Below are 27,601 nucleotides of genomic sequence, written 5' to 3' on the forward strand. Positions count from 1 at the left end.
TCTCTTTTGGAAGTCTGTCTGTTCTGCGTATCCGTGTTTTTAAGCTGTGTTTGCGTTTTTGGGCGTGCGTTTGTTTGCCGTGTTCTTGAATGTCTGCACCTTCTAATGCGGTGGTGGTTCCCCAAGTGGGGTCCGGGCGTCCTTGAGGGAGTTCCAGGGGGTCCCCCAGCTTAACCCATTCTGACCTGAGATCAGATTCTAAAAAAGTCTTCTACATCCTAACAGCTTTCTGAAAAAGCTATGTTTCTATGTCAGTCGTTCTTCGATTTTTCAAAAATAGCAGACCTACAAGCTGCTTATAGATCTGCTATTTTAAATAGCTAAAGCATAACGTAATGTCAACACCAAAAGGGGTTCCCGCCTAAAATGGGTTAATGATACAGTAGTTTGGAACCAAACCAAATGTAACTCTGAGGGAGTACACATGGAACCAAATGGGACCCGTTAACAGTGGTTTTACAATATAAATTGGGGTACCAGAGAGAGAAAATAAATGCCATTAAATCGGGGGTCCGTAGCCTAATGCGTGTGACACTGGGGGTCCATGAAATTAGTATGTTTCGGAATCACTGCTATGGCCGTAAAAATCCTCTCTTATCGGGGTTCACTGGCTGGCATATCTTTTCAAACGGGGGTCCGCGGCCTAATAAATGTCGATTTGGGGGTCCTTGGCATGAAAACAGTTTGGGAACCAGTGTTCTAATGGACACAGCCTTGGAGTATCTCTACTTAAAGCTTCGCTGCTGTGTTCTGTTTAAATGCTAATATAATGTTATACTTAATTAACCACATGAACCCTAACAACCCTCTTCTGGCCGCATGTCATAATAACAGGTGATCATTTGGCAAACATTAGCAGATCTACAAACTTGTAGACAGGCCGCCATTTTTGGTGGAAGAGATTTGGTGTGGAGCAGTGGTTCTCGGGAGTGGGTCCGGTCCAGCGACGCTCGGTTCCTTGAGGGGCTCCCTTACGCTCCAGTGTTGTTTTTGTCGACTAAAACTAAGACAACGAATGCTAAATGGAAATAATAATATAATGACTAAAACTAAGCTAAATGTATTAACAATTTCGTCAACAGATAGAAACTGGACTAATATGTTAGGAAGGGACTAGGGGACAAGAGATCCAGTATAAGTCATTTTACATAAAAATATAAGTCAAGCTCACAACTGCGACGCGTTGTGAGCTTGTAGATCGGCTATTTTCACCGAGTGTAAAATGAGCCATTACGACGGCATCAAGGCCCGCCAAAATACATTTTGTTCAACTAAATCAACTGTAGATTAGTCGACTAAAATCTTATGACATTTAGTCGACCAGAACAAGACTAACACTAAGACATTCCAGGTGACTAAGATATGACTAAAACTAAATGAAGTTTCATTCCAAAGACTATGACTAAAACTAAAATAGACATTTTCTGCCAAAAACAACACTGTTACACTCTCAGAGTTATGGGGGGGGGTCCTTGTAATAAAAGAACCACTGCTGTAAAGGGAGAAATAAAAAAGGAGTGGGTCCCCAGGACAGACCCCTGTGGGACCCCGGCAGTCACTGAAGTATATAGGATTTCATGTTAATGTTAATGACCACCCAAGAGTATAGTACATACAGTAATAATGAGTTGTATCGTACTGTATCTGACCCCGTTTATAAAACAGGGTTATGTATTCACTTGACAGCGAGTCCATATATGCACACTATAATGGTATGGTCCCTCATGCATAGTCATTTTACACTTGGTTGCATGCTGAAAATAGCCGTTCTACAAGCTCACAATGCGTCAGTCATTACGACGGCATCAAGGCCCACCAAAATAAATTTTAGTCGACTAAATCAACTGTAGATTCGGTCGACTAAAATTAGACTAACACTAAGACATTCCAGGTGACTAAAATGTGACTAAAACTAAATGATAGCTATTCAAGAGACAAGGGGCTCCATTTTCGTTACCACTAAACCCCTCATCCCTAAACTTCTTTCTTTTTTTACTATTTTGCAAAACATTTTTGAATAGTTAAAATGGCCAGTCTACAAGCTCACAACGTCAAAATAGTAAAAAAAAAAAGAAAAAAGAAAAGGCAAAGAAGTTTAGGGATAAAGGGGTTTAACGGTGACGAAAATGGAGCCCTTAAGACTAAAACTAAAATCTAAATTTGCTGTCAAAAACAACACTATGCATAGTGTGCTCTGTGTACGGAAGACGCACGCAGAGCCACCAGAGAGACGGGAAAACCTGCTCGGCTGCTGTGAGCGTACCAGCTTTTATTCAACATCCTGGTTTAGGTCAAGAAAGCTTTGAGAAGGAAAGGAAGTGGTCACGTGACTGGGCTGCACCGTGACACTTTCATGGAGGCTTTCATGGGAGCCAGTCACGTGGCCACTTCTTTTCCTTCTCAAAGCTTCCTTGGTGTAGGTTTTTAGCCTGGAAATGTGGGTAAAAAGCAGGAAGTTAAGTGCTCAAATTTAGCGGGGTGGCACCCCAGAAGCTCTGTATTCAGTTGTCCTTGAAGAAAATGTTAATTAAGTTATTTTTTTTCATCCAGGACAAAGGAATATTAAATGATAACGGGCTACTTTCACCCTGTCTTTCCATTTGATTTTACTATAGTTATACACAACCCCTGGAACCCAAGCTAGAGCCAATATTAATATCACTATTTATGAAAATGTCCAAATATCTATTTTTGTTGAGCACTACACTGGGCAGAAAAGGAAAGGAGAAAAAAAAGCGTATACTGTAAAACCTAATATCTATTTTATGTGTGCTGTATTTTCCAAATGTACAGAATGATTTTTTTGGGGGATATATTGATGATGGTATTGTATTATTGAGAGACGTTTTGACACTGGAGAACTCGACTGTATTTACCATGCCACGTATTTCTATAGCTTTATTATCGAATAACTCGTCATCACTGGACTTTTATTGGCCAGAGTTCCGTTAAATAATGATTCGTTGGAGGTGCAGGTTCTCTTTGACGGAGCTCGAGGTCTGATTTCTTTTGTCATGTATGTCTGTCATATTTATATCATATTCACTCTGTAGCCACAGCTGAAATGTAGTCCAGCTGAAATGGAGAAACTGAAAAGATTTTGCGTTCACGTATTTCTCCTTGCCTGGGGGGAAGATGACCACGTCATTCCAATCCATACGTGTTTTTGGTTTATAATCTCCGATTCACCATTTTCTTATCTTTGGTTGTTTAAAACTCTTGAAAGGCCCAATCCGGTATTTTTCATCCATTCTTGAAAGGGTTGTTTTGGGGTTTTTTGCACGTGGAACTTTCTCATTCATGGATCAAAATATAGGATCTGCTCTACTGCAATGATATTACAACCGTTACCAACGTAAACGAACCCATTACACAGCCCCAACATATAAAAAATTGCCGATCTACAAGCTCACAACGCGTCATAACATGACGCGTTGTGAGCTTGTAGATCGGCAATTTTTTTCTGTCAAGACGAGGGCTGAGTAAATCACAGAGTAGAGAATGCATATTAACATGTCTGCACTGCTATTTTATTTATTCTTTTGGGTGGTGGGGCTTATAGTTGTTTACGTTTGCATCACTCATTGGGCCTTTACGCAGGAGTGAACAACTGTAAACTCACTGTTAACTCACTGTCAACATTGACTGACATTTTGGACGCCTATCTCATCTCCACGACAAGAATGTGTTTAGTGAGCTTGGTTTCTCAAAGGCACTTTACCACCAAGATTGTCACTAGTGATAGTGACTATAGCTGCGTGTGGAATGCCGCGTTTTTATTTTATTTAATCGGATGATTACACAAGATAAAAAATTATATTGGTGCAAACCAACAGGTTATGATGTAAATTAGCATCAGCATATTCCAGCTATCGTGTTCGCGGTTTCTCATTGTCGTACTGTATCGCCTCAATTGGACGTCTGGACTCAAAATGCAACAAACCAACCATGAGATTCATTGCCGTGATTGATGGCGTTAACGTGCTCTTGGGAAACTCTTTTACGTCACAGATGGTGTCATATCGCATAAGGGAAACACTGTATTTTATAAGCGCTGTGTATTACAATGATGTCTGCTATCGGGGAATGTACCCCCATGACTGCTTTATTTTGTCTTTATCATATTTGTTGCTGTGACACATGGACTCCAATAGCCTTTTTACTAAGACGACAATGGGATTGTTCATGCCGGTGACGAAACGGAAACGGTACCTGCACTGGCCTGCAGGCGGCGCAAGAGCCAAGGAAATTCTACCGCATCCCCTTGAGGATGCAGACATGCAGTCCAACCCTCTGTTCTTAACACATATACGAAACTGAATGTATTTCAGGCAGTCACAAAATGCTTTGTTTTATTCAACTAAATGCCTTTATTTCAACTCGAGGAATTTCATGAAAACTGTCAGTGCAGTTTTCCAATAAACTGGACATAAGTAAACAAAGATTTCCCGAGTCATATTGTCAAGAGAATTATATCTTCGCTAGTCTGGGGAGGAAAAAGGGCTCATCATATCACATCACAGCAGGCTGCATTGTCTTATATTAAATTGTCATACACAATAAATTCAGCAAATTCCACCCTGTTGAATCTGCCAATTTTAGTTTACTGTACATTGAATATCCTTCATACTATTCTATACTTCTACTTTGCTACAGGCTTGTATCGTAACGTAACAATTCCATTTTTTAAAAGCTACATAGATAGAAATGGCTCCCCTCTCTGTTCTGGTGTAGATCTGTTAGTTGGTTTATACTTTCTATACATCTGTCACTATATCAACTACGACCTGAGATGGGCAATGGAATATATATTTTTTAGCATTTGTTTAAAATTCCTCAAAAGACCCAAATTACACCTTCTCAAAACCAAGCCCCCATAAATAAGAAAACGCTATTATTCACAAATAATGAGACGTGTAATAAGTCACAGTACGTAAGAAGAAGGGAGGGGGAGTTATGGTACAGCTTTTTCGACTTGTCTGAATACATATCTTGTCAGCCAGCCGGCAATGCAAACACACACACACAGCGTGCCTCCGTTATTTACATACCCAGTACATTCCTGTTCCACTGAAGCAGGCACAGTCAAGTAGTAATGACACATATACAGCAAAGGTGGGCCGGAACATAGAGAGGTTCTACCATAGAACCGAGATAGTCTCGCGTAGCCAGACAACCATTCCACAATCTCCAAATAGAGTCTGGACCTGTTGCCCCAATGAGCTGAGTAACGGACGCTGCCATTTCCGTTCACGAAGAAATATCTTAAAATATCTCAGAGCTTATTTTTTTTATTTCCCTTTCTGCTAAGCAACAAGCTATATGCTTAGATGTTTTCTATTTGTATTAGGATAAATGTGCGCGACTGTAAAGACGACATACACTACCAATTGCACTTGGGTTCTATTTAATACAGATGTGGTTCACACCACCACCGCTATATATCCATCCCATAGTAGTTTACAGTGTGGTGAGGACGAGGGCTTGTTGTTTTGACCAGTGTTGTTTTTGGGAGCGAATTTCTATTTTAGTTTAGTCATAGTCTTTGGACTGAAATTTGGATTTAGTTTTAGTCATTATTTTAGTCACCTGGAATGTTTTAGTGTTAGTCTAGTTTTAGTCGACTAAATATAATTAGATTTTAAATCTAAATCTACAGGTGATTTAGTAGACTAAAATGTATTTTGGCGGGCCTTCACTTGCTGAAAATAGCCGATCTACAAAGTGTAAAATGACTTATACTGGATCTCTTGTCCACTAGTCCCTTCTTAACATTTTAGTCAAGTTTTTATTTGTTGACAATTGTCAGTATATTTAGTTTTAGTCATCATAGCTTAGTTTTCATTTAGTTTCCATTTAGTTTTCGTCAGTCGACTAAAACAACACTGGTATACATGCCACATTGGCTGCTGCAGTTTTCTCGGGCGGTTGTTGCAAATCTCAGACACGACGTTCCGTTATGATATAGGCCACGTGGGTTCAAATTAATGTGAGTTTTCATACCAAAACATCTCACTCCGATGGTAAGAATTTCTTTGGCTATTCAAAAATAGCCAATATACAATTGGCTATTTAAATACGTTGTTCCCTGGAACATATTTTGAGATGTGGGTCAAATACATACAAAAGGGTTTTGAGCACCACTGAGCATTTAGAAGACTTTTTAATCGGCCTCCTCAGGCCTTAATGGGTCAACGTGGATGCGGGCGTTGACATTGACGAAGCCCAGTGGCCAATACGGCGTCTACGTATTGGTAGACGTATGGTTTGGCCTCTCTAAGCTCGGGCCCTTCTCCGCCCCGGAGGGGCCACGTCCTGGGTGAAAGTGGCCCCTCAGGAACGCACACACAGACACGTCACAACAACACTAGCTGAGCAAACACAGAGGAGTAAATCGGCTTTTCTTTTTTTTTTCTTTTTTTTTTACTGCATAACGTAAAGAAAGGTCCTCTGAGAAGCAAAGGAAAGGGCAGGAGGCGTATGGGGGGGGGGGGGGAAGGAGCGATGTGATGAGGAAGATGGACAAGATGGCCGCCGGCGTGCCGGTGTGGGAGGGGGAAACGGAGAGAGAGAGAGAGGTAATACGCTGTCCAGGAAGGGAAACAGACACGGGGTCAAACACGCCGCACGCAACATATAGCCCACGTAACGTACGCCCTTGTAGAAACACACACTCCCGCCTATTTAGATGGGGTGTGTCTAAGCAGCTAGCATCGCTACGCTACCAGCATAGGCCTATTTTGTTAACACTGTCTGAATGGCAGTGTGTATGGCCACTTGTGTGAAAGATAACAGACAAACATAACATGCTAAACGAACGTACTGTACAAAAAATTATCAAACGGTTAAAATTTGGTTCGTAAATAGTTTGTGTCCGGACTGGAACGGAATGTATGAGTTGTTTTAGTTTTGTTCTTTTCATCAGTGGTGGAAAAAGTACTCAATTGTTTTACTTAAGTAAAAGTACCAATACTGCAATTTAGAACTACTTCGTTACAAGTAAAAGTACGGAATTTAAAGTGTACTTGAGTAAAAGTACAAAAGTATCTGCATCAAAATATACTTAAAGTACTAAAAGTAAAAGTACTCATTGTGCAGAATGTGCCATTTCACAAGTTAAAAATGTGTACAAAATCTATTGAAAATAGCAGATCTACAAGCTCACAATGCGTTGTGAGCTTGTAGATCGGCTATTTTCAAATGGCCCGAAATGCATAGGGTTGAAGTGGCTAATGTATGTTTTCTAATCAAAATTAAAATCTCCGAAGTAACTATAGTAACTAAAGTTTTCAAATAATTGTAGTGAAGTAAAAGTACAAATGTTGGCTCTGAGATGTAGTGGAGTAGAATTAAAAGTATTGGAAATTGGAGATACCCAAGTAAAGTACAAATACCTAAAAATTTTAAGTTTAAGTACAGTACTTAAGTAAAAGTACTTAGTTACTTTCCATCACTGCCGAGGTTTCCTTCACTTCAACTTGTTGCGACATTCAGATTGTGAAGCAGAAGTTTGGCGGCTGCCACACCTTTTGAGCGTCTAGGCGATAATTAATGCATCAGCTATTTTCACAGTGACACACTCGGGGAGAAGGCAGCCATTGACCCCACCACCGCCTCTCTGTGTGTACCAGCTCTCCACGGCGCAAAGTTTCATTCATTAAAAAAAACAATGGGACACGATGCGAGCTCGGCGCCGGAGAGACGGCTTGGGGGAAACTTGAGGCCACGTTTTTAGACGGTAACGACCAGAACAGAAAACGCTCACTTTTTTATTTCGCATTCCTACTTCCTATCACAGCTGTTTGTTTGTTGACGCCGATGTATGCGGCATGAGCCAACGTGAGCCGTGGCGTCGCACGTGTTGCGTTTTCCCCGTGTATTGCCCTGTACATTTACATGGAGACGCGAGGCAGAGCATGTTTCAAAGATTTCCACTCTGGAAGGGAGTTTCGCTTCTTTTTTCTTTTCAACCCCCTTCTAAACGGAAGGCACATCTGATATTTAATTTTTGCCGTTTTCTCTCGAGACCGCTGTCACCTTAAACGGGGCCCGGAGCCATGTTCGAATATCAGGCACATTTTCTTTTTTGTTTATTTAGTTTTTGTTTTTGCTGCTTCTAAACGTAACTCTCTCCTGATCCCTTTTCAAGTTTTGCTACGATATTATCTGGCTTGCAACGAAATGGCCTTTGTTTGCCAAAAAGCGTCTGTTCTGTCATGGGTGTGTGTGTGTGTGTGTGTGTGTGTGTGTGTGTGTGTGTGTGTGTCAAGCAAGAGAAATGAAAGCAGATAGAAAAGAGATATGTTCGTGGGAAGGCGCTGGTGGTATTAGTGCGATGAAATAAAACAGTCTATACTTGGCCCTTCCCCTTATATAAAGAACAAAAACAGAACAGGAAAGAAATCTGCAATAAAAAGGTTGAGTTAAAGCGATGAAATGTCAGCTGTTTGGAGTTGTTTTTTATCACGTCGACCTGTCTGGGGGAGGAGGCAGTATAGGAAGCGCTCGTCACCCAAGAAGATAAGGACATCAAAGTAAAGCGTAGCTAGCATGCTGAAGGCGTATTCGGAGCAGAAGGTTTTTTTTTTTCTTCATTATTATTATTATTCAAAATGTCTTTCAATCTTTTTTCCCCTTTCGGCCTCACTCACACCTAAGACACACACAAGACACACTTGTGTCCTGTGTCTTCTGTGTGTCATCATGGCCGCCTCAATGCATTTCCAATGGGAGTCACATGGTTTGAACTTTGAAGACACAACCTTGTGTCATGAAACCATGTGACTCCCATTGGAAAATGCATTGAGGCGGCCCATGACACACAGAAGACACAGGTACACAAGTGTGTCTTAGGTGTGAGTGAGGCCTTCCTCTTTTTGTTGTTGTTTTTCTTTCCCTGGTCATCATAAATCACTCGCAGGTAAGTCTCTGGCGTGTCGGCCCAAACAACAGAGCCAACTCTGCTCAGAGAGAGAGACCGCGGTCGGTCAGAAGGTCTCCGGCTCCTCCGGCAGGCAGGGCTGCGTGGAGGCGGCCGAGCCGCCGCCCCGCGACGACAGGCCCGACGACAGCGGCGACGGCGACAGACTGCGGAGGCCGACCACCCCGACCCCGCCCAGGGGCACCAGGGAGGACCCCGGGGAGAGGCTCCGGAGGCCCACCACCCCGGAGCGGAAGCCCCCGTGCAGCTCCACCCCCACCGCGGAGCTCTTCTGCAGCAGGCTGGGCTTGAGGATGCTGACCAGGCAGAAGGCGGAGCCGCTGTTGGGGATGAAGTTGACCTTGTTGCGGTCGGGGCACAGGAAGGGCGGGATCTCCTGGAGGTGTCTGGGTCTGTGTGTGGACACACACACACAACACAACGACACAATTCAATAGACGACGACACCACCAACACAACTTAACCCATTTAGGCCTCAGAACAGATTCTACAAATGTCTTCTAAATCATGACAGTTTTCTGAAAAACCTATGCTTCTATATCAGTGGTTAATTCTCAAACTATTTCATGTCAACGACCCCAAAAAATCATATGTAATTGGCCGCCGTCCCCCCGATCTGAAAATATGTTGTTCCAGAGACGCCCCCAGAAGCAACGATATGAGTTAAAAACGTTTGCTGTGAAAGAATATATATTCAATGCCATAGGCACAGGCATAGGCACGGACATTGCTGGTTGTAGGAGTGGTTGCACCACTCAAAAACGTTTGCTGTGAAAGAATATATATTCAAAGATTTGCGCCACATTTTCATGATTTAAAAGAAATAGCAGACCTACAAGCTCATAGCGTGGCACTCGGTGCTGCGCTATGGGCTTGTAGATCTATATAATATATATATATATGAATATATATATATATATATATATATGAATATATAAATATATATAAAGTTTTTAACTCAAATCTTTGCTTCTGAGGGGTTCCTGGAATAACATATTTTCAGATGGGGGTCGGTGGCCGATTACATGACATTTTTGGGGTCCTCATCATGAAATATTGAGCACCACTGATACAGAAACATAAGGTTTTTCAGAAAACTGTCAGATTTCCAAGACATTTTCTAAATTTAGAAGACACGTCTAAATGGCTTAAAACGCCAAAAGGAACGCCCCAGAATGTGTTAATATACATGTATGTACAGTATGTACTAGTGTAGTGTACTTACGGAGAGTCCTCAAAGACCTTGACCTTCTCACAGCCCTCTGGGGGTTCCCTCTTAAACATGTAGCTGTTGTTGGGCCGGGGAGACGCGGCGTACTTGGGCAGTGGAGAGCAAGGTCCCAACTCTGCAAAAAAAAAACAGCACAACACCACAAACACCCGTCGTGTCATGATAATGCTGCAGTGCTTCTCAGTACATTTTCATGTCAAGAACTGCTGTAACCCTTATACATTGTAGTGTCTCCATGCTATTGGTGTGTGCGGCCACCTTCTTGTTTATTCAAGATCTCCTCTAAAGAACAGGCATTGACCATAATAATATGGAGGGCGTAACGAAGCCCTTTTTTCGATTTCACACATTAATGATTAATAATTAATCTTGAGGCCTACAAAATCGGGGAGGATATTTTCTTATATCAACTAGTCAACTAGTACAAACAAGGTCGACTAGTGGATTTGCAGTACTAGTCGACTAGTTGAATAGTCGACTAGTTGCTTAATGCCCAAGCTTGTATACGGTATCTGCTTTGGCTATAATATTAAATAATAGTTACAATTTATTGTGACGCTATATTAACACGTTTTTTTACTTTCAGAATAGAGGTGCCAGAGTGCCAAGCAGATGTGGCAGATTTTAGCTGCTGACTGCTGGCCTCGTTCTATATTAAACACTACGTAATTAATGTTTTTTGATTGATTGATTGACAGATTAACAGTTTGCAGAATTACAGTACATTTCAAGCACAAACTCAATACAAAGACTGTTAACTGTGAGTGGACGACCCAATTAAGCATTAAACTTGTTTACAAGAGGGTCCACCATGTTCAATTCATCAAAACATTTAGAGACGTACAAATACACTTCTATATACAGTAGTTAAAGAACAGAACAGGAATTCATCATAAAGGAAGCCAAAAGGGAAAAGAAACATATATAGTGAGGGGAAAAGGGGGGGGATTCAGGGATGTTCACTGCATTAACGTCAAGTTCCATAATATGTTTGCCCACCATGTCCATGTAATGTTACACATTACACATCTCAGGAACATTGCGTTCCTGAGATTCCTCATTGACGTAAGCTCAGCTGGTGGTGACTCGACTCGTACTAACCACGAAACATTAAATATCAATCAAATAAAAATAAACGTAATTAACATTCAGTTTCTGTTGTGCGACGGGCAGATGCAGCCACCCGCCTATACCCGGAAATGTAGTCTCTGGGTTGTTTGACTAATTTCTAACGCTCATTTTGTTACTCTTTGGGTATAATTGTACATTTCCACCTTCAGTCGATGCTTCATATCCATATGAGTGAAAATGCCGTGATCGGTTTATTTTTCAAACACAGTTCTTATATGAGGCGATCTAAAATCCCCCTATGGAGATTACAATGCAAAAAGAAAAGAACACGAACCTGGGGACTGACGCCCTCTGCTGACAGTGACGTCAGGACTTCGGTGCTCTATTGGAACAAGCCATGGGTTTGAGAGGCTGACAGTTACAGTAGGCCTAATAGATATTTAATAGCCTATTTAAAGTTGTCACTTGTCAGTTGTCACGATGATATAGCTGTAGCTCTGTTTTGGAGCATTGCCCGAATAAGATGAATGAAAAAGGTTAACTTTTCGTATGGAGACACTATTTGGACAGAACTCCGTTAAATGGAGATATTCTGTAGTGGACTTAAGGCCTATTCATAGTCTGGATTTTCGGTGGTAAGGTGACCACCGCTCCGGTGGTGAGCTGACCACCGCGGCTCGTGACGTCATGTTGTAGTTCGGTGGTCACCCCACCACCGTAAAACCAGACTATGTATGAGCCTTTAGACTCCTGTCACTCAAGACTCCTGTCCTGGAAATATAATGGAACCATGAGAAGGTTGCAATTTGTTCAGCCAACGGAACATGAGTACTAGTAGGCTACATTGTGCCTTTCCTCCTGAAACTGGCTCTGCACGGTGACTGTGAACAGCGGGTAATGTCGATGCATGCAGTGCGCAATTGTCTTTGATTGATATTAAGATATAGACGCAAAGAGCGGCAGAGCCTAAATCAATGTATAGTATCATACGATACTGCTACATACCATTACTATGTAGCTATATATACATGCATTTTAGGGGGCATTTTTTTCTTTTCCTTTCCCGGGAAAAGGTTGGCAAATTCCTGGGATTTAAAATGAGCCAAACACTTCTAAAGGCAGCACTACACCCCTGCCCAATGGGTGTGTGTGTGTGTGTGCGCGTGCGTGCACCTTTGTCGTCGTAGGGGCTGCCTCCTCCTCCCATGTCGTTGAGGATGGTGAGGTAGGACGGGGAGATGGAGTCCGGCCGCGAGCTGCAGTTGCTGTGGTTCCCCGTCAGCCCTCCCCCCGACGGCGTCTGGGTGTCTATGCTACGTGTGCTGCTGCTGCGCCGCGGGGCCACGGGCGGGGGCGCGCGGTGGCCGTCTGGGACGTCCTGGGGCTGAGACACACACACACACACACACAGAGATAAACATACAGGCACATGCAAACGAGGTCACAATAACATCAGCGTATTTGGATGCTTAATCCCCTTTGCGTGTGCTCTGGAGCAGGGCAGAAACATGCGCTGCCATGCGTGTGTGTGTGTGTGTGTGTGTGTGTGGGGGGGGGGGGGGGGTAGAGTCACCCGGTCCGCTTTACATTAAACCACATGAACCCCTGCCTAGTAGTGCCTATACCCTATTTTTGGCATGTTTTCAAAGGTTTTCAAGATTAACCCATTCAGACCTGACGTCGAAAAAAAAAAAAAAAAGTCTTCTGATTTTTCAAAAATAGCAGACCTACAAGCTCGTAGCGCGCCACTTGGTGGCGCTCTATGAGCTTGTAGAGCTGCTATTTCTCAATAGCTAAAGTATACCATAATGCTTAGTTAAAACACCAAAAGAGGCTCCCGTCCAGGTTAAAAGAAAGACAATAATAGTAATAAATAATATTAGTAAATTATGTTTGTGTCGGGAAGTATCCACCTGCATGGCTCCAATGTGGACCGCGCTGCTCTCTGAGCTTGTGGATCTGCTATTTGGTGCAGTGTGATCAAGCAGGGCGATGTGGAGATGAGAGGTTGGTTTCTGCCCGACGGCAATATTGTTCTACTCCTCGATTGCTCTCAATCTCTCTTTATTCTCTCCCTTTGTTTGCTGTGTTTTTGCTGTTTTGAATGTTATGCTAGCTATGCCGCTGCATTGTGTCTGTAAGGAAGCCAAACAAATCTAAGTTTTGCTCTTATGTGCCTGTACACAAGATTTAACAATAAAGTCCAACCTTGAAACTGACCTAAGACTCCAAGTGCGCGCATCAGAATATGAAATAATGACCAAAGACTAAAACACAGATAAAGTGCCCCTCGGGGCACAGGTCTCCACCAGGGCAGGTCAGATTGTGGCCTCCTGGTGGCGCTATAATAGGCCAATGTGAAAAGGGTGCCATTTCTTCTTAAGCCTTGGATGGCAATTGGATGATTTGAGACATATTGTTGGTGGGATATATTTCCTCAGCCTAGTAGGAACGTCCGTGAAAGATTTCACATAAATTGCATGCTGTGTTCATGATTTGAGGCATTTTGTTCAAAACGGGCCAATCCTGCAAACTTTGAAAGCCAATGTTAGGATGGAATATGAAATATAAGACAGATCCGTCTTGAACACATGACTATAGAGATAGTGTGTAACGATTTGCGTGATTTTTGGATAGAATCTGGAGGAGTAATAAAAAATAATCATGAATGAAAAACATTTTTCATTAATTGTTAAATAAAATACTTTTTTGCTGCTTTAAACTGTCTGGTCTCCCCGCTTTGTTAAGGCCCCTGAGCCAGCCTTAACAGGTCCTTGACATGAAATATTGAGCACCACTGAACATTTAGAAACAACAGGTTTTTCAGAAAACTGTCATGATTTAGAAGATTATTTTTCTCAATTTTGATGTCTTAACAGTTAAAGGTCAGTCGGTCATGCAATGGTGACTGCACTCACAATGATGACCTCATCCTTCTCGGGGGTGTCGCGGATGATGATGCGTTCGATCTCCTGGTTCAAACCCTCCACGCTGTTGCGGAAGCGAGGTGCAGACGACTTGGAGATGGGGATGGGGATCAGGATGGTTTTGGGCATCGGGGACTAAAGCACACACACACACACACACACACACAAACACACTGTTTAGCACCAAATTGTTCCATTCCTAAATGTTTATTTTTACGGCTTATCCCATTCTGACCTGAGATCAGATTCACACGAGGTTTCCACTGGACACACACTGGTCTGATGAACCCATTCTGACCTGAGATCAGATTCTAAAAATGTCAGTCGTTCTTCAATTTTTCAAAAAATAGCAGACCTACAAGCTCGTATCGCGCCACTCGGTGGCGCGATATGAGCTTGTAGATCTGCTATTTTTAAATAGCTAAAGCACGACATGATGCTAACACCAAAATGGGTGCCCGGTCAGAATGGGTTAAAGTATTTTGGTAAAAATGTCTACAAAACTGAAGTTGTGTATGTGCATAAATATTTCAGAAGCACAAATGTGCTCAATTCTGATCAGTGCCGTCGCAACCTATACGCACTTGTTGCGAGTAGGGCAATTAACACACCGAGGGGGTGCAACAAAATGTGCCAAAAAGTGCCAACCCTCCAAAACGACCGTCAAAATAGCAAATAGCAGCCAGCGTGTGTAAGGCAATCAAGTGCTCCCCTTCCCCAGTTCAGCTACAGATCTGCGGGAATGATATAAACTAAGTGATTGAAGGTGTGGATTATCGGTGAGATTTACAATGGTCACGTGACGGTAACCAGCCAATCAGAATTGTAAAAAGTCCCAAAAGTATTGGGACTAACCGTTTTAGAATCAATATTTGATTTTGACCTTGAGTTTTCAAGTTTTCATGAACACACAATGAAGTGTTCCCCAGTCAGTCAGTCAGTCAGTCAGACAGACAGACAGACAGACAGACAGACAGTCAGTCAGTCAGTCAGTCAGACAGACAGTCAGACAGACAGACAGACAGTCAGTCAGTCAGTCAGTCAGTCAGTCAGTCAGACAGTCAGACAGACAGACAGTCACCTGGGACTGGATGATAGTGTGGCTTCCATTGAAGGGAGACTTGCGGTCCTTGTCCCTCCGATGTCGACTGCTGCGCTTACTGCGCTGGAGCTGCTGTCGCAACTTTGCAATCTGGAGAGAGAGAGCGGGAAAGAGCAATAGTCAATGAGAGAGAGACATGCATGCTTGAGATTTGTATTTTTAAATAATTTGTAGCATTTGGAATATTTAACTTTAAGCGCCCAATGCATTGGCAATGGAAATTGCCATTTAAAGGGGGAATATTATGTATAGTTTCAACTTTAAAGTACTCCAACATTCAACTATAGGGGGCTTTGAACATGGAACCTACATGCTGAAGGTCAATCATTATTAGACCACAGGACTATTATCTCTCAAGATCTCACAGTACATGAATGATGAATGAATGCCAATGCATTCCAAAGCAAGTACAAGTCATTTTACACTTGGTTGCATGCTGAAAATAGCAGATCTACAGGCTCACAAGCTTGTACATCTTGATCTTGTAGAGCTTGTAGATCGGCTATTTTCAGCAAGTGTAAAAACATTCATTAAGAAAAGTCATTACAACGACATCAATCGACAAAATATATTGTAGTCGACTAAATCAACTGTAGATTTAGTCGACTAAAATCTTGTGATATTTAGTCGGCTAAAACTAGACTAAACACTAAAACATTCCAGGGCTATATGCAGCCAACACTTCCATGTTCCGCTTCCTTGGTCTCAACTGTGCATGTTTCTTTCCTTCCATGGAGCACCATGGAGCAACATGGCTTCGCGTCTCGTCCTCTCTAGACAGTCCTTGCTCATAGTCCTATGGATTGGATCCACCCCTGTCACTCACTCCCCCAATCTCACAGTCACACCTGTCCTCACTCACTCCTCATTAGTGGCCGGCTATATAAAGTGCATGAGTGCGTGTTTCTTCAGGTGTTCTTCTTCTATTCTCATCGGCAACAACCCAACCTGAGAGCCCGCTCTGTCCTGGTGGAGTCCCAGCAGTATGTATGTGTCACTGAAGTCACTTCCGTTTGTTCATGATTGTGTATATGTTGAATTGTATTGGTTATTTCATTTGTAACTCCAATGAGTGAAATGCCAAATGATATACTGAATGTGTAACAAAGAAAAAGCAACTAATGTCTGGAAAATGGAAATTAGGAGCTTTATATAGGCCGTATGTACATGCATAAACTTTCCTTAATGATCATATCTAGTTTCAGGTTTCAGGTTTCAAGTTTCTAGTTTCTAGTTTCTAGTTTCAAAGATGCTTAGTATGAGGTCAAAAGTACATTAGCCTTGTGTTCATACCAGAAAGATTGGGTATTGGGTAAGACTGACGTGTATCTTTCAGGACCTTTCACTGCTTTGTCTCAACCATTACTCTATGGCTCTGGTCTCAGCCACCGCAGTGTATTTTTAGACATTCCATTTCTCTCAAAACTTTGAATGTTGCCACCACTGTTGGAGCAGCCATAAACTACACAGGTTCATCCCGATGTTCTGGGCATCTTTGTAAAGTTAGTGTTGGTTAAAAGCAGGTAAAAGAGTAACGTTTGAGCAGACTAACGTCAGTCACTTTCCCATTCAAATAGTAGTATAGAAGACCTGGCCGTTTACACCGCAGATATGTCGTCTATAGGAGGAGTGGGATTTGAACATGGACTCTCATGGAGTCTGATGACTAGACCACCACTGGTTTTACTCTTTAAAGTTCTGAGAATTATAATAATAATAATCAATGAAAGATGTTGTTACCTCACAAACACACTTTCACCTAGTAACTTCATTCACTTTTTTTTTTAATATGTTTTGTCTAACTTTTAAAACTAAATAAATATTGGCACCTCGCTGTTCATTCAAACTTTAACCTAGAAACTTGCTTCACCATTTAAAATGGCACCTTTACAGCGGATATGCATGCTTGAGATTTTTACTTAGGTTTTTTTTTTAAACATGGTGCGTTATGTATCTTTACTGTTCGTTCTACCCCAGGGATTTAATTTGTTGTTCTTTCGTAGTTTGGCCTTCAGAATTCCAGTAGTACTCCAGCAATGAACAATAGTAGGACTGGTACTTGGAACACTTTATAGGTCAATGTTTCGCCAAGGAATTTTGCTTACTCAGGCCAGATGGGACGCTGAGTCAGCATTTAGTAGCTTATAGTACTAAAGCTGTTCAAAGAAACAGACAGTGAAGCTGCTTTCAGAGGGCTGATACCCTCACGAACACAACTTCCTGGGTTCACGCATGTTTTCTCAAATTATAATATTGTCGTTGTCGGGCAGAAACCTTATATCTCCATATTTTTTTACGTATTTTTCAATAAACGATTGCCCTAATTTGTTTGATGACGGTGCCAAGCGAAAATAGCCGATCTACAAGCTCACAACGTGCGTGTCCCAATGCAACCCGTTGTGTGATATCAGCTATTTTCGCTACTGTTTTGAAACACCAACTGTTGGAAGGTATTCGCCTATAATAACGTGTCGGAAATGGGGAAGGCAAGTTGAAAGTGGTTAAGAGTAATTAATTTTTTATGAATATTGAACCAATATAATGTGTTAACCAGAGCTTGTGACTAAATAACTACACTATATCCATTGGAACGCGACAGTGTTTTTTCCATTTCCTGAAAAGTAATTGTTTTGGACATTATAAAACAAACAAATCTAAATAAAAATAATTAACAATTTGGGGGCTGGGGAATTTTTCAGAATAAAGGTGCTATAGAGTGCCAAGCAGATGAGGGAGATTTTACTCTTGACAACACCTTTCATTTCCCCCAAAAACCGGGAGGCGAATTTTTCCCTTTACTACATTGCTGTCTTAAAACTTTCTTTATAAGTGATAACATTCTAAACGAGATGCACGATGAAGTCAGAAATTAGGTCAGAATATAGACGTTATGATGAATCTGCGCGGAGGCAGCGTAGATTCAGTAGGATTCAGAGTGTGTAACTCTGGGAGTGTAAAAATGGAACCAAATGGAACCTTACGGGTCCATTTGGTTCCATTTGTACACTCCCAGAGTTACACACCCACTCAAGGACACTTTGAGACCCCACTATACTAGTGCAGCAGAATGCTTCCAGTGAGCCAACATGTGCACAAAAGCAGCACCCCGACTCTGTTTGACCAGAACGGAACCGAGCCTTCGTTAGTCAAAGCGGTAACACCTGTGAAGGAATGAGGGGAGAGGTTCTTTCCAAAATGGCGTGTTGTGTGCATAGACTGAGCCCGTTGATCTCACCTCCTTGAGCTGGTCAGTGCTCCCGCAGGAGGCCGAGCGCTTGTGGGAGCCCCGTCTCCTCTCATCAGCCCAGGCCCTGGGGGTCTGACGCACGCACACACACACACACACACACACACACAGACGGAGGTCGTCAGGTCAAACCTTCCATTGTTAATTTCGTCGACTGCTGCCGAAAAATGTTCGTCGACTGCCTATTTTTCACTGACGAAAACGAACTAAAAGTACTAAGCTATGATGACTAAGACATTACACGTGTAATGTACTACAGTATTTTATTGACAATTTCAATCAACAAATTAGAACTAGACTAAAATGTTGGGGAGGGACTAGTGGAGAAGAGATCCAGTAGAACTAAAAGACAAAGGCATTTTATGTTTGGTATAGCGCTTGGGTGTTGCGCTCTGAAAATAAATAGCAGATCTACAAGCTCAGACAAAATGTGTTGCGCCGTGACAGGTTGTTTGCTTGTAGATAGGCATGCAACCAAGTCGGCCTGCCAAAATATTTTTTGTCGACAAAATCAACTGTAGATTTAGTAGACTAAATTTAGTTGATTTAAACTAGACAAAAATATTACTACAAGTAGATGAAATTCTACTAAAAAAACTCACTAAAATGTGTGAAGACCTGGCAAAGTACTGTACTGTACTTAAGTACCATTTTGAGGTATTTGTACTTTACCTGAGTATTTCCAATTTCCAATACTTTTACTTCTACTTGACTACATCTCGGAGGCAAATATTGTACTTTTACTCCACTACATTTATTTGATAACTTTAGTTACTTTGTAGATTTTGATTATTATTACAAGACATACATTAACCACAAAAGGCTTTTTTTTATGAATTTGAAAACTTGAAATGGGACATTCTGCATAATGAGTACTTTTACTTTTGGTACTTTAAGTACATTTCGATACCGATACTTTGCACATTTTGAACTTTTACGTATAGCGTACAGGGAGTATTTCCACATTGCAGTATTTATACTTGTATACTTAAAAGCTGCTATAAGCAATACTATGTCAACATTTTAATGACCTTTTTATTCTTATTTTGTCTTGTATTCAGACAGCCAGCAGTGGGTAGAACGCTCCCAAACAAAGATGTAGTCTCTGTGGCCGCAATCTGCATTCAAAGAATCAGGAAGCAGACAGGCAAATCGACCAATGACAACGCTTCTAGGAAAATCTTTGAATGCAGATTGCGGCCTCTAGATGTGTCACAGAGACTAATTTTCTTTTTTTTTTGGGGGGGGGGGGCATTCTACCCATTGCTGGCTGTCTGTAAATAAGAAGATCATTAAAATGTTGACATATTATTGCTTATTGCAGCTTTAAGTAAAACATTTGAGTACTTCCACCAGCGCTCAGCGCTCACCTGCGTGGCCTTGTCCCTCATGTAGGAAACGTGCTGGTGGTGCTGGCTGTCGTCCTGAGGCCAGGGACCTATCAGGTGAGAGCCAGCGAGCGTGCCCAGTGAGGGCCACAGCTGGACGCGATGGCGGGGGAGCTAGAGGAAGACGGAGGAAGCGAGGGGGGGAGAGAGAGAGAGACGGAGACAGACGGACGGAGAGGCAGACTGACTGACAGACAGACAGACAGACGTAGAGACAGCCAGAGAAGAAGTGCTGCTATACGATCTCTGTATAAGAGGACAGTCTGGAGAGAGAGAGAGAGAGAGAGAGAAAGAGAGAGAGAGAGAGAGGTCAAGGTCAGTGAAGGTCACATGTTCATGACGATAAACAATTTGCCAAAGATAATTTAGAAAAGAGAGGTTTACTCAGCATTATGTCCTGCTCAATGTAACAAAAACCATTTTCATTTGGCATTAGTAACTTATTTTTTTCATTCACTTCAAGTGGATAAAACGTGGCTGCATTTCGAAGCCCGCTATTCTGACACGTCGCCAACCCGCCACATTACTAAACCCTGTCCTTAACCCTATAACCACATTACTAAACCATGTCCTTAACCCTATAACCACATTACTAAACCCTGTCCTTAACCTATAACCACACGCGGAAGGCATGTATTCGGAATGGCGGTGCGTTGGAACCCCACTCTGACTGTCCCCAAACTGCATGGAAGTACAACACCATTTGACATTTTCCGTCGCATTCTGTAATTTTCCATTGTCGAAATGGTTGCAAAATGTTTTGCAAATGACATGAAACCCAACATAATAAATACAAAATGTAAATACAAAAAGGATACATGCTTTTAAAATAAGATTTGTCTTCTTACTTGCCAAAAGGATTGGGCACAATATTGTTATTATTGAATCCAGTTTTTTTTTCTTTTTTTTATCCAAAGCAGACAATCTAAACAATACAGACGGCCTATCAGTCTGGCCTATAGGATCAAACTAATCTTTGTGTGTGTGTGTGTGTGTGTGTGTGTGTGTGTGTGTGTGTGTGTGTGTGTGTGTGTGTGTGTGTGTGTGTGTGTGTGTGTGTCAGCAGATTGGTCTTAATCCGTGACCCGTCCCGTGCAATATTAGAGAGGATATGTACCCCCCACCTCCTTAGAGAGGATATGTCCTCTTTAGAGAGGATATGTACCCCACCTCTTTAGAGAGGATATGTACCCCACCTCTTTAGAGAGGATATGTACCCCCACCTCTTTAGAGAGGATATGTACCCCCACCTCTTTAGAGAGGATATGTACCCCTACCTCTTTAGAGAGGATATGTACCCCCACCTCTTTAGAGAGGATATGTACCCCCACCTCTTTAGAGAGGATATGTACCCCCACCTCTTTAGAGAGGATATGTACCCCCACCTCTTTAGAGAGGATATGTACCCCCACCTCTTTAGAGAGGATATGTACCCCCCACCTCTTTAGAGAGGATATGTACCCCCACCTCTTTAGAGAGGATATGTACCCCCACCTCTTTAGAGAGGATATGTACCCCCCACCTCTTTAGAGAGGATATGTACCCCTACCTCTTTAGAGAGGATATGTACCCCCCACCTCTTTAGAGAGGATATGTACCCCCACCTCTTTAGAGAGGATATGTACCCCCACCTCTTTAGAGAGGATATGTACCCCCACCTCTTTAGAGAGGATATGTACCCCCACCTCTTTAGAGAGGATATGTACCCCCACCTCTTTAGAGAGGATATGTACCCCTACCTCTTTAGAGAGGATATGTACCCCCACCTCTTTAGAGAGGATATGTACCCCCACCTCTTTAGAGAGGATATGTACCCCCACCTCTTTAGAGAGGATATGTACCCCACCTCTTTAGAGAGGATATGTACCCCCACCTCTTTAGAGAGGATATGTACCCCTACCTCTTTAGAGAGGATATGTACCCCCACCTCTTTAGAGAGGATATGTACCCCCACCTCTTTAGAGAGGATATGTACCCCCACCTCTTTAGAGAGGATATGTACCCCCACCTCTTTAGAGAGGATATGTACCCCCACCTCTTTAGAGAGGATATGTACCCCCCACCTCTTTAGAGAGGATATGTACCCCCACCTCTTTAGAGAGGATATGTACCCCCACCTCTTTAGAGAGGATATGTACCCCCCACCTCTTTAGAGAGGATATGTACCCCTACCTCTTTAGAGAGGATATGTACCCCCCACCTCTTTAGAGAGGATATGTACCCCCACCTCTTTAGAGAGGATATGTACCCCCCACCTCTTTAGAGAGGATATGTACCCCCACCTCTTTAGAGAGGATATGTACCCCCACCTCTTTAGAGAGGATATGTACCCCCACCTCTTTAGAGAGGATATGTACCCCTACCTCTTTAGAGAGGATATGTACCCCCACCTCTTTAGAGAGGATATGTACCCCTACCTCTTTAGAGAGGATATGTACCCCCACCTCTTTAGAGAGGATATGTACCCCCCACCTCTTTAGAGAGGATATGTACCCCCACCTCTTTAGAGAGGATATGTACCCCCACCTCTTTAGAGAGGATATGTACCCCCACCTCTTTAGAGAGGATATGTACCCCCACCTCTTTAGAGAGGATATGTACCCCCACCTCTTTAGAGAGGATATGTACCCCCACCTCTTTAGAGAGGATATGTACCCCCACCTCTTTAGAGAGGATATGTACCCCCACCTCTTTAGAGAGGATATGTACCCCCACCTCTTTAGAGAGGATATGTACCCCCCACCTCTTTAGAGAGGATATGTACCCCCACCTCTTTAGAGAGGATATGTACCCCCACCTCTTTAGAGAGGATATGTACCCCCACCTCTTTAGAGAGGATATGTACCCCCACCTCTTTAGAGAGGATATGTACCCCCCACCTCTTTAGAGAGGATATGTACCCCCACCTCTTTAGAGAGGATATGTACCCCCACCTCTTTAGAGAGGATATGTACCCCCACCTCTTTAGAGAGGATATGTACCCCCACCTCTTTAGAGAGGATATGTACCCCTACCTCTTTAGAGAGGATATGTACCCCCCACCTCTTTAGAGAGGATATGTACCCCCACCTCTTTAGAGAGGATATGTACCCCCCACCTCTTTAGAGAGGATATGTACCCCCACCTCTTTAGAGAGGATATGTACCCCCACCTCTTTAGAGAGGATATGTACCCCCACCTCTTTAGAGGATATGTACCCCCACCTCTTTAGAGAGGATATGTACCCCTACCTCTTTAGAGAGGATATGTACCCCCACCTCTTTAGAGAGGATATGTACCCCCCACCTCTTTAGAGAGGATATGTACCCCCACCTCTTTAGAGAGGATATGTACCCCCACCTCTTTAGAGAGGATATGTACCCCCCACCTCTTTAGAGAGGATATGTACCCCCACCTCTTTAGAGAGGATATGTACCCCCACCTCTTTAGAGAGGATATGTACCCCCACCTCTTTAGAGAGGATATGTACCCCCACCTCTTTAGAGAGGATATGTACCCCTACCTCTTTAGAGAGGATATGTACCCCCCACCTCTTTAGAGAGGATATGTACCCCCACCTCTTTAGAGAGGATATGTACCCCCACCTCTTTAGAGAGGATATGTACCCCCACCTCTTTAGAGAGGATATGTACCCCCCACCTCTTTAGAGAGGATATGTACCCCCCACCTCTTTAGAGAGGATATGTACCCCCACCTCTTTAGAGAGGATATGTACCCCCACCTCTTTAGAGAGGATATGTACCCCCACCTCTTTAGAGAGGATATGTACCCCCACCTCTTTAGAGAGGATATGTACCCCCACCTCTTTAGAGAGGATATGTACCCCCCACCTCTTTAGAGAGGATATGTACCCCCACCTCTTTAGAGAGGATATGTACCCCCCACCTCTTTAGAGAGGATATGTACCCCCACCTCTTTAGAGAGGATATGTACCCCCACCTCTTTAGAGAGGATATGTACCCCCACCTCTTTAGAGAGGATATGTACCCCCCACCTCTTTAGAGAGGATATGTACCCCCACCTCTTTAGAGAGGATATGTACCCCCCACCTCTTTAGAGAGGATATGTACCCCCACCTCTTTAGAGAGGATATGTACCCCCCACCTCTTTAGAGAGGATATGTACCCCCCACCTCTTTAGAGAGGATATGTACCCTCACCTCTTTAGAGAGGATATGTACCCCCCACCTCTTTAGAGAGGATATGTACCCCCACCTCTTTAGAGAGGATATGTACCCCCCACCTCTTTAGAGAGGATATGTACCCCCACCTCTTTAGAGAGGATATGTACCCCCACCTCTTTAGAGAGGATATGTACCCCCACCTCTTTAGAGAGGATATGTACCCCCACCTCTTTAGAGGATATGTACCCCCACCTCTTTAGAGAGGATATGTACCCCCACCTCTTTAGAGGATATGTACCCCCCACCTCTTTAGAGAGGATATGTACCCCCACCTCTTTAGAGAGGAGATGTACCCCCACCTCTTTAGAGAGGATATGTACCCCCACCTCTTTAGAGAGGATATGTACCCCTACCTCTTTAGAGAGGATATGTACCCCCACCTCTTTAGAGAGGATATGTACCCCCACCTCTTTAGAGGATATGTACCCCCACCTCTTTAGAGAGGATATGTACCCCCACCTCTTTAGAGAGGATATGTACCCCCACCTCTTTAGAGAGGATATGTACCCCCACCTCTTTAGAGAGGATATGTACCCCCCACCTCTTTAGAGAGGATATGTACCCCCCACCTCTTTTAAGTACCCACATACTCCCCCGTTTAATGGCCTTAAAATGGCTTAACCACTTTAACCCCATCATCTCCATTCTGCCAAAAACAGCAGATCTAGAAGCTGACGCGACAGGTTGTGAGCTTGTACAGTAGATCTGTACAGTAGATGTGCTAGAGTTGCTGTTTTTCGGAACTTTTCGAGGCTCACTATCAACCCTATTACATAAAAAAAAACTAACACTGAGATGAATAACTAAACTGTAAGTACAAACTAAATTAAAACAAATTAAAAACCGATAAATTATAATATAACCTATAGAGACACCCACAGTTGCTGTTATTACCTTCTTCAACTGCTGTGAAAAGGCTCTATTATCTGCACTGCAGCACCCCTCTTAAAGGCGTGATTATACTTGGAAATAGCCGATCTACAAGCTCACAACGCCTCGCACCGCGATGTCCCTGTGAGTTTGTAGATTGGCTATTTTTGGCGAGCGACAAACACCCGCATGCAAGTATAACTCTCTGTCTTTATATGACCTGCTGGATGGTAGGCTGGACTTACAGCTATTGTAGGTGCTCTCTGCACGCATAAACGCGCACGCACGCACGCACGCACGCACGTATTGAGGACTGGCAGTTCTTGTCCAGAAGCTATATTTGGCAGGTGCTTGGATGGAGCGCACCGCTGTTGCTAGGGAACGAGTCAACTGATCTTCATTAGCACACAGCTGTGTGTGTACGTGCGTGTGTGTGTGTGTAAATGGCTGAGTGTGTAGCAGTCTCCCACAGCTCACTGTATTGTCTTGCTTCTGAATGTGTTTTGCGGCACTGTCTATGTCTATACACACTATAATGGAATACATTACGAAGTTGCGTCGCACGTTCTGTTTTTTGTTTTTTTCAACCGATTGGGATAAAGTTGCACATCAGCACATCGCTGTTGCAAAGCTTGCAAGTCATGTTACATTACACACAAAGCACAACATTATTTTTCACTGGTGAATATATGAAACATAAGACACAAACCAAACCCTTCCATGATAGAGTTAGGGAGAAAAACTATAAACTAAACTGCCCCTAAAACATTTAATTCAATATTAGTTCAAAGTCACCACACAAATGTGCTACTAGACCAATGGACACTTTCAAAACAAAATGCTCATGTGAGTAAGAGTGGTGTTTGAATTCATGACCTCCCACTGGTTCTGAAAGTGGCCCCCCAGCAAAATGAAGAACATATATACTATACATTTGAACGAAGAAGAAACCTAGAAAAATTCTGAATAATTTTGAAAGTTTAAATCTTCTCTTGCGGGGGGTCCCCTGGCACAAAGTATTTTAGGGTGGGGGTCCGCGGCTAAATAAATATACCTTTTGTGGTCCTACACATGAAAATGTTTGAGAACCACTTGCTCTATCCTACGGTCCTCTGTATTCAAACACTTTTTGCTATAGCAATCTAGCATCAAACCCTGTGAGTCTTCTATTGTTTGTTCAGACTACAAGCAGCATTCAATTCCCTGGCTTTTCAAATGTGGCACAGGTTTTCTGCAAATAGTGCAAACAAGACTTTAACATAAAAACAAAGTTCTTAACCACTCTGAGCCACAGTCTTCCTATAGGCTACGTGTAACTCACCTGACACCACATTATTTCAGCTTTAAAAAGATGTATAGACTGTACTGTAGCTTGCATGCAATTTACAACTAGTTACAATGTTTTCTGTTGTGTGTTAATGACTCAACACAATTTCTTTGTGGTTCCCCTTGGGCTTCGACTGCATTTTTAGCAAGCTGAGACGAATCTCGAATATACACGATGCAGAGCTTTCCAAATCGTCTCTGGATATTGACATGAAATGTACAGTAATTTCATGAGATTGTATGCTTTTCTTTTAATGCATGGACTTGATCTAACTTGTTGTTTAGATCTTGATCATGCGTGGAATGGAGCAGACAAAGCCTCGCCCTGACCCTTATGGGGAAGGAGGACACAGTGGGAATTGAAATACTGTATTACTTGTGTTGTGTGCACTGACACTTCAGCTAGACTCAGGACAAAAGCATCTCATCACAATATGTTACGAATGTTTGTGTTACGTGGCACGTAACACAATAGCTCCGCATGTAATTGTAAACTCTCAGACAGTTGGGGGGGGGGGGGGGGGGGGGGGAAGGTGCATGCATGATGCAAGCAAGGAGCTTTTCAATCGTTTCTGTGGATGCAATTGGCAAGTTACGTGACACTTGGGCACAGCTGTACCAAACTTGGACACATGGGACTCGAACGTGCAAACCACCACATGAAAATGCCAATGCTCAGTGGCAAGAATCTAACCAATAATAGATAGAAAAAGAATGGTTGTAGTACTGTGCAAGGCAAGCTAGCTATTAAACTGTACTCTATGGCCTCTGCTCTACCACCAGGGCAAAGGTTCCGTTACAAAGGGAAAGTTCACTAATGTTGGAATGTTTAGTGGCGTCATTGTTTTACAGCCTTAAACTGTCCACAAACAGACATGCTCGGGTGGAAAACCGCATTGTGTCCAAAACTGTTACCTGCTTTCAGGATTCAAATTCAAAAGTAGCAAATCTACAGGCTCACTGTAGGATGAACACGTAGGGCATTCATTCACGGAAAGAATAATGTGGGGATAATAATTTTCTGCCCGACCGCAACCAAATGCAAATAATGCATTCTCAAACATTTTCAGGTACAGGACCCCAATATATCTCTGCTGTCGGGAGGAAACCTCATAACTCCAATGTGTTCATTTTTCAGGAAATGAAAAATATACATTTTTCAGGAAATTAAGAAAACCTTATATTTGTAAAGCAAAGCAATACTGCCTCATCAAAGTTGGTGTTGTAACTATGTATTGTCAATTACTTCCACGAGAGGGGGAGAGGTGGTGGAGTTAGTTGCTTTAGCAGACATTTTGAGGGTCCAATGGAATTA

The 27,601-nt window shown here is 42.8% G+C and overlaps 1 protein-coding gene across 1 annotated transcript; it reads right to left on the reverse strand.

Moving 5' to 3' along the window:
- Positions 1 to 8,987: 8,987 nt before the first annotated feature.
- On the reverse strand, positions 8,988 to 19,987 carry fam117ba (family with sequence similarity 117 member Ba; the record flags this gene model as incomplete). Its single annotated transcript, XM_083758364.1, has 7 exons — positions 19,890 to 19,987; positions 18,508 to 18,591; positions 15,252 to 15,362; positions 14,162 to 14,305; positions 12,417 to 12,627; positions 10,167 to 10,287; positions 8,988 to 9,333 (listed from the first exon to the last, which is right to left on the reverse strand). The coding sequence occupies exons 1-7, from the start codon at positions 19,908 to 19,910 to the stop codon at positions 8,988 to 8,990; spliced, it is 1,038 nt and encodes a 345-aa protein (XP_083614490.1). The 5' UTR covers positions 19,911 to 19,987.
- Between the last annotated feature and the right edge of the window lie 7,614 nt (positions 19,988 to 27,601).

This window comes from Protomyctophum parallelum (assembly GCF_964188405.1).
Source record: "Protomyctophum parallelum genome assembly, chromosome: 23".
In the NCBI taxonomy this organism is placed as follows: Eukaryota; Metazoa; Chordata; class Actinopteri; order Myctophiformes; family Myctophidae; genus Protomyctophum; species Protomyctophum parallelum.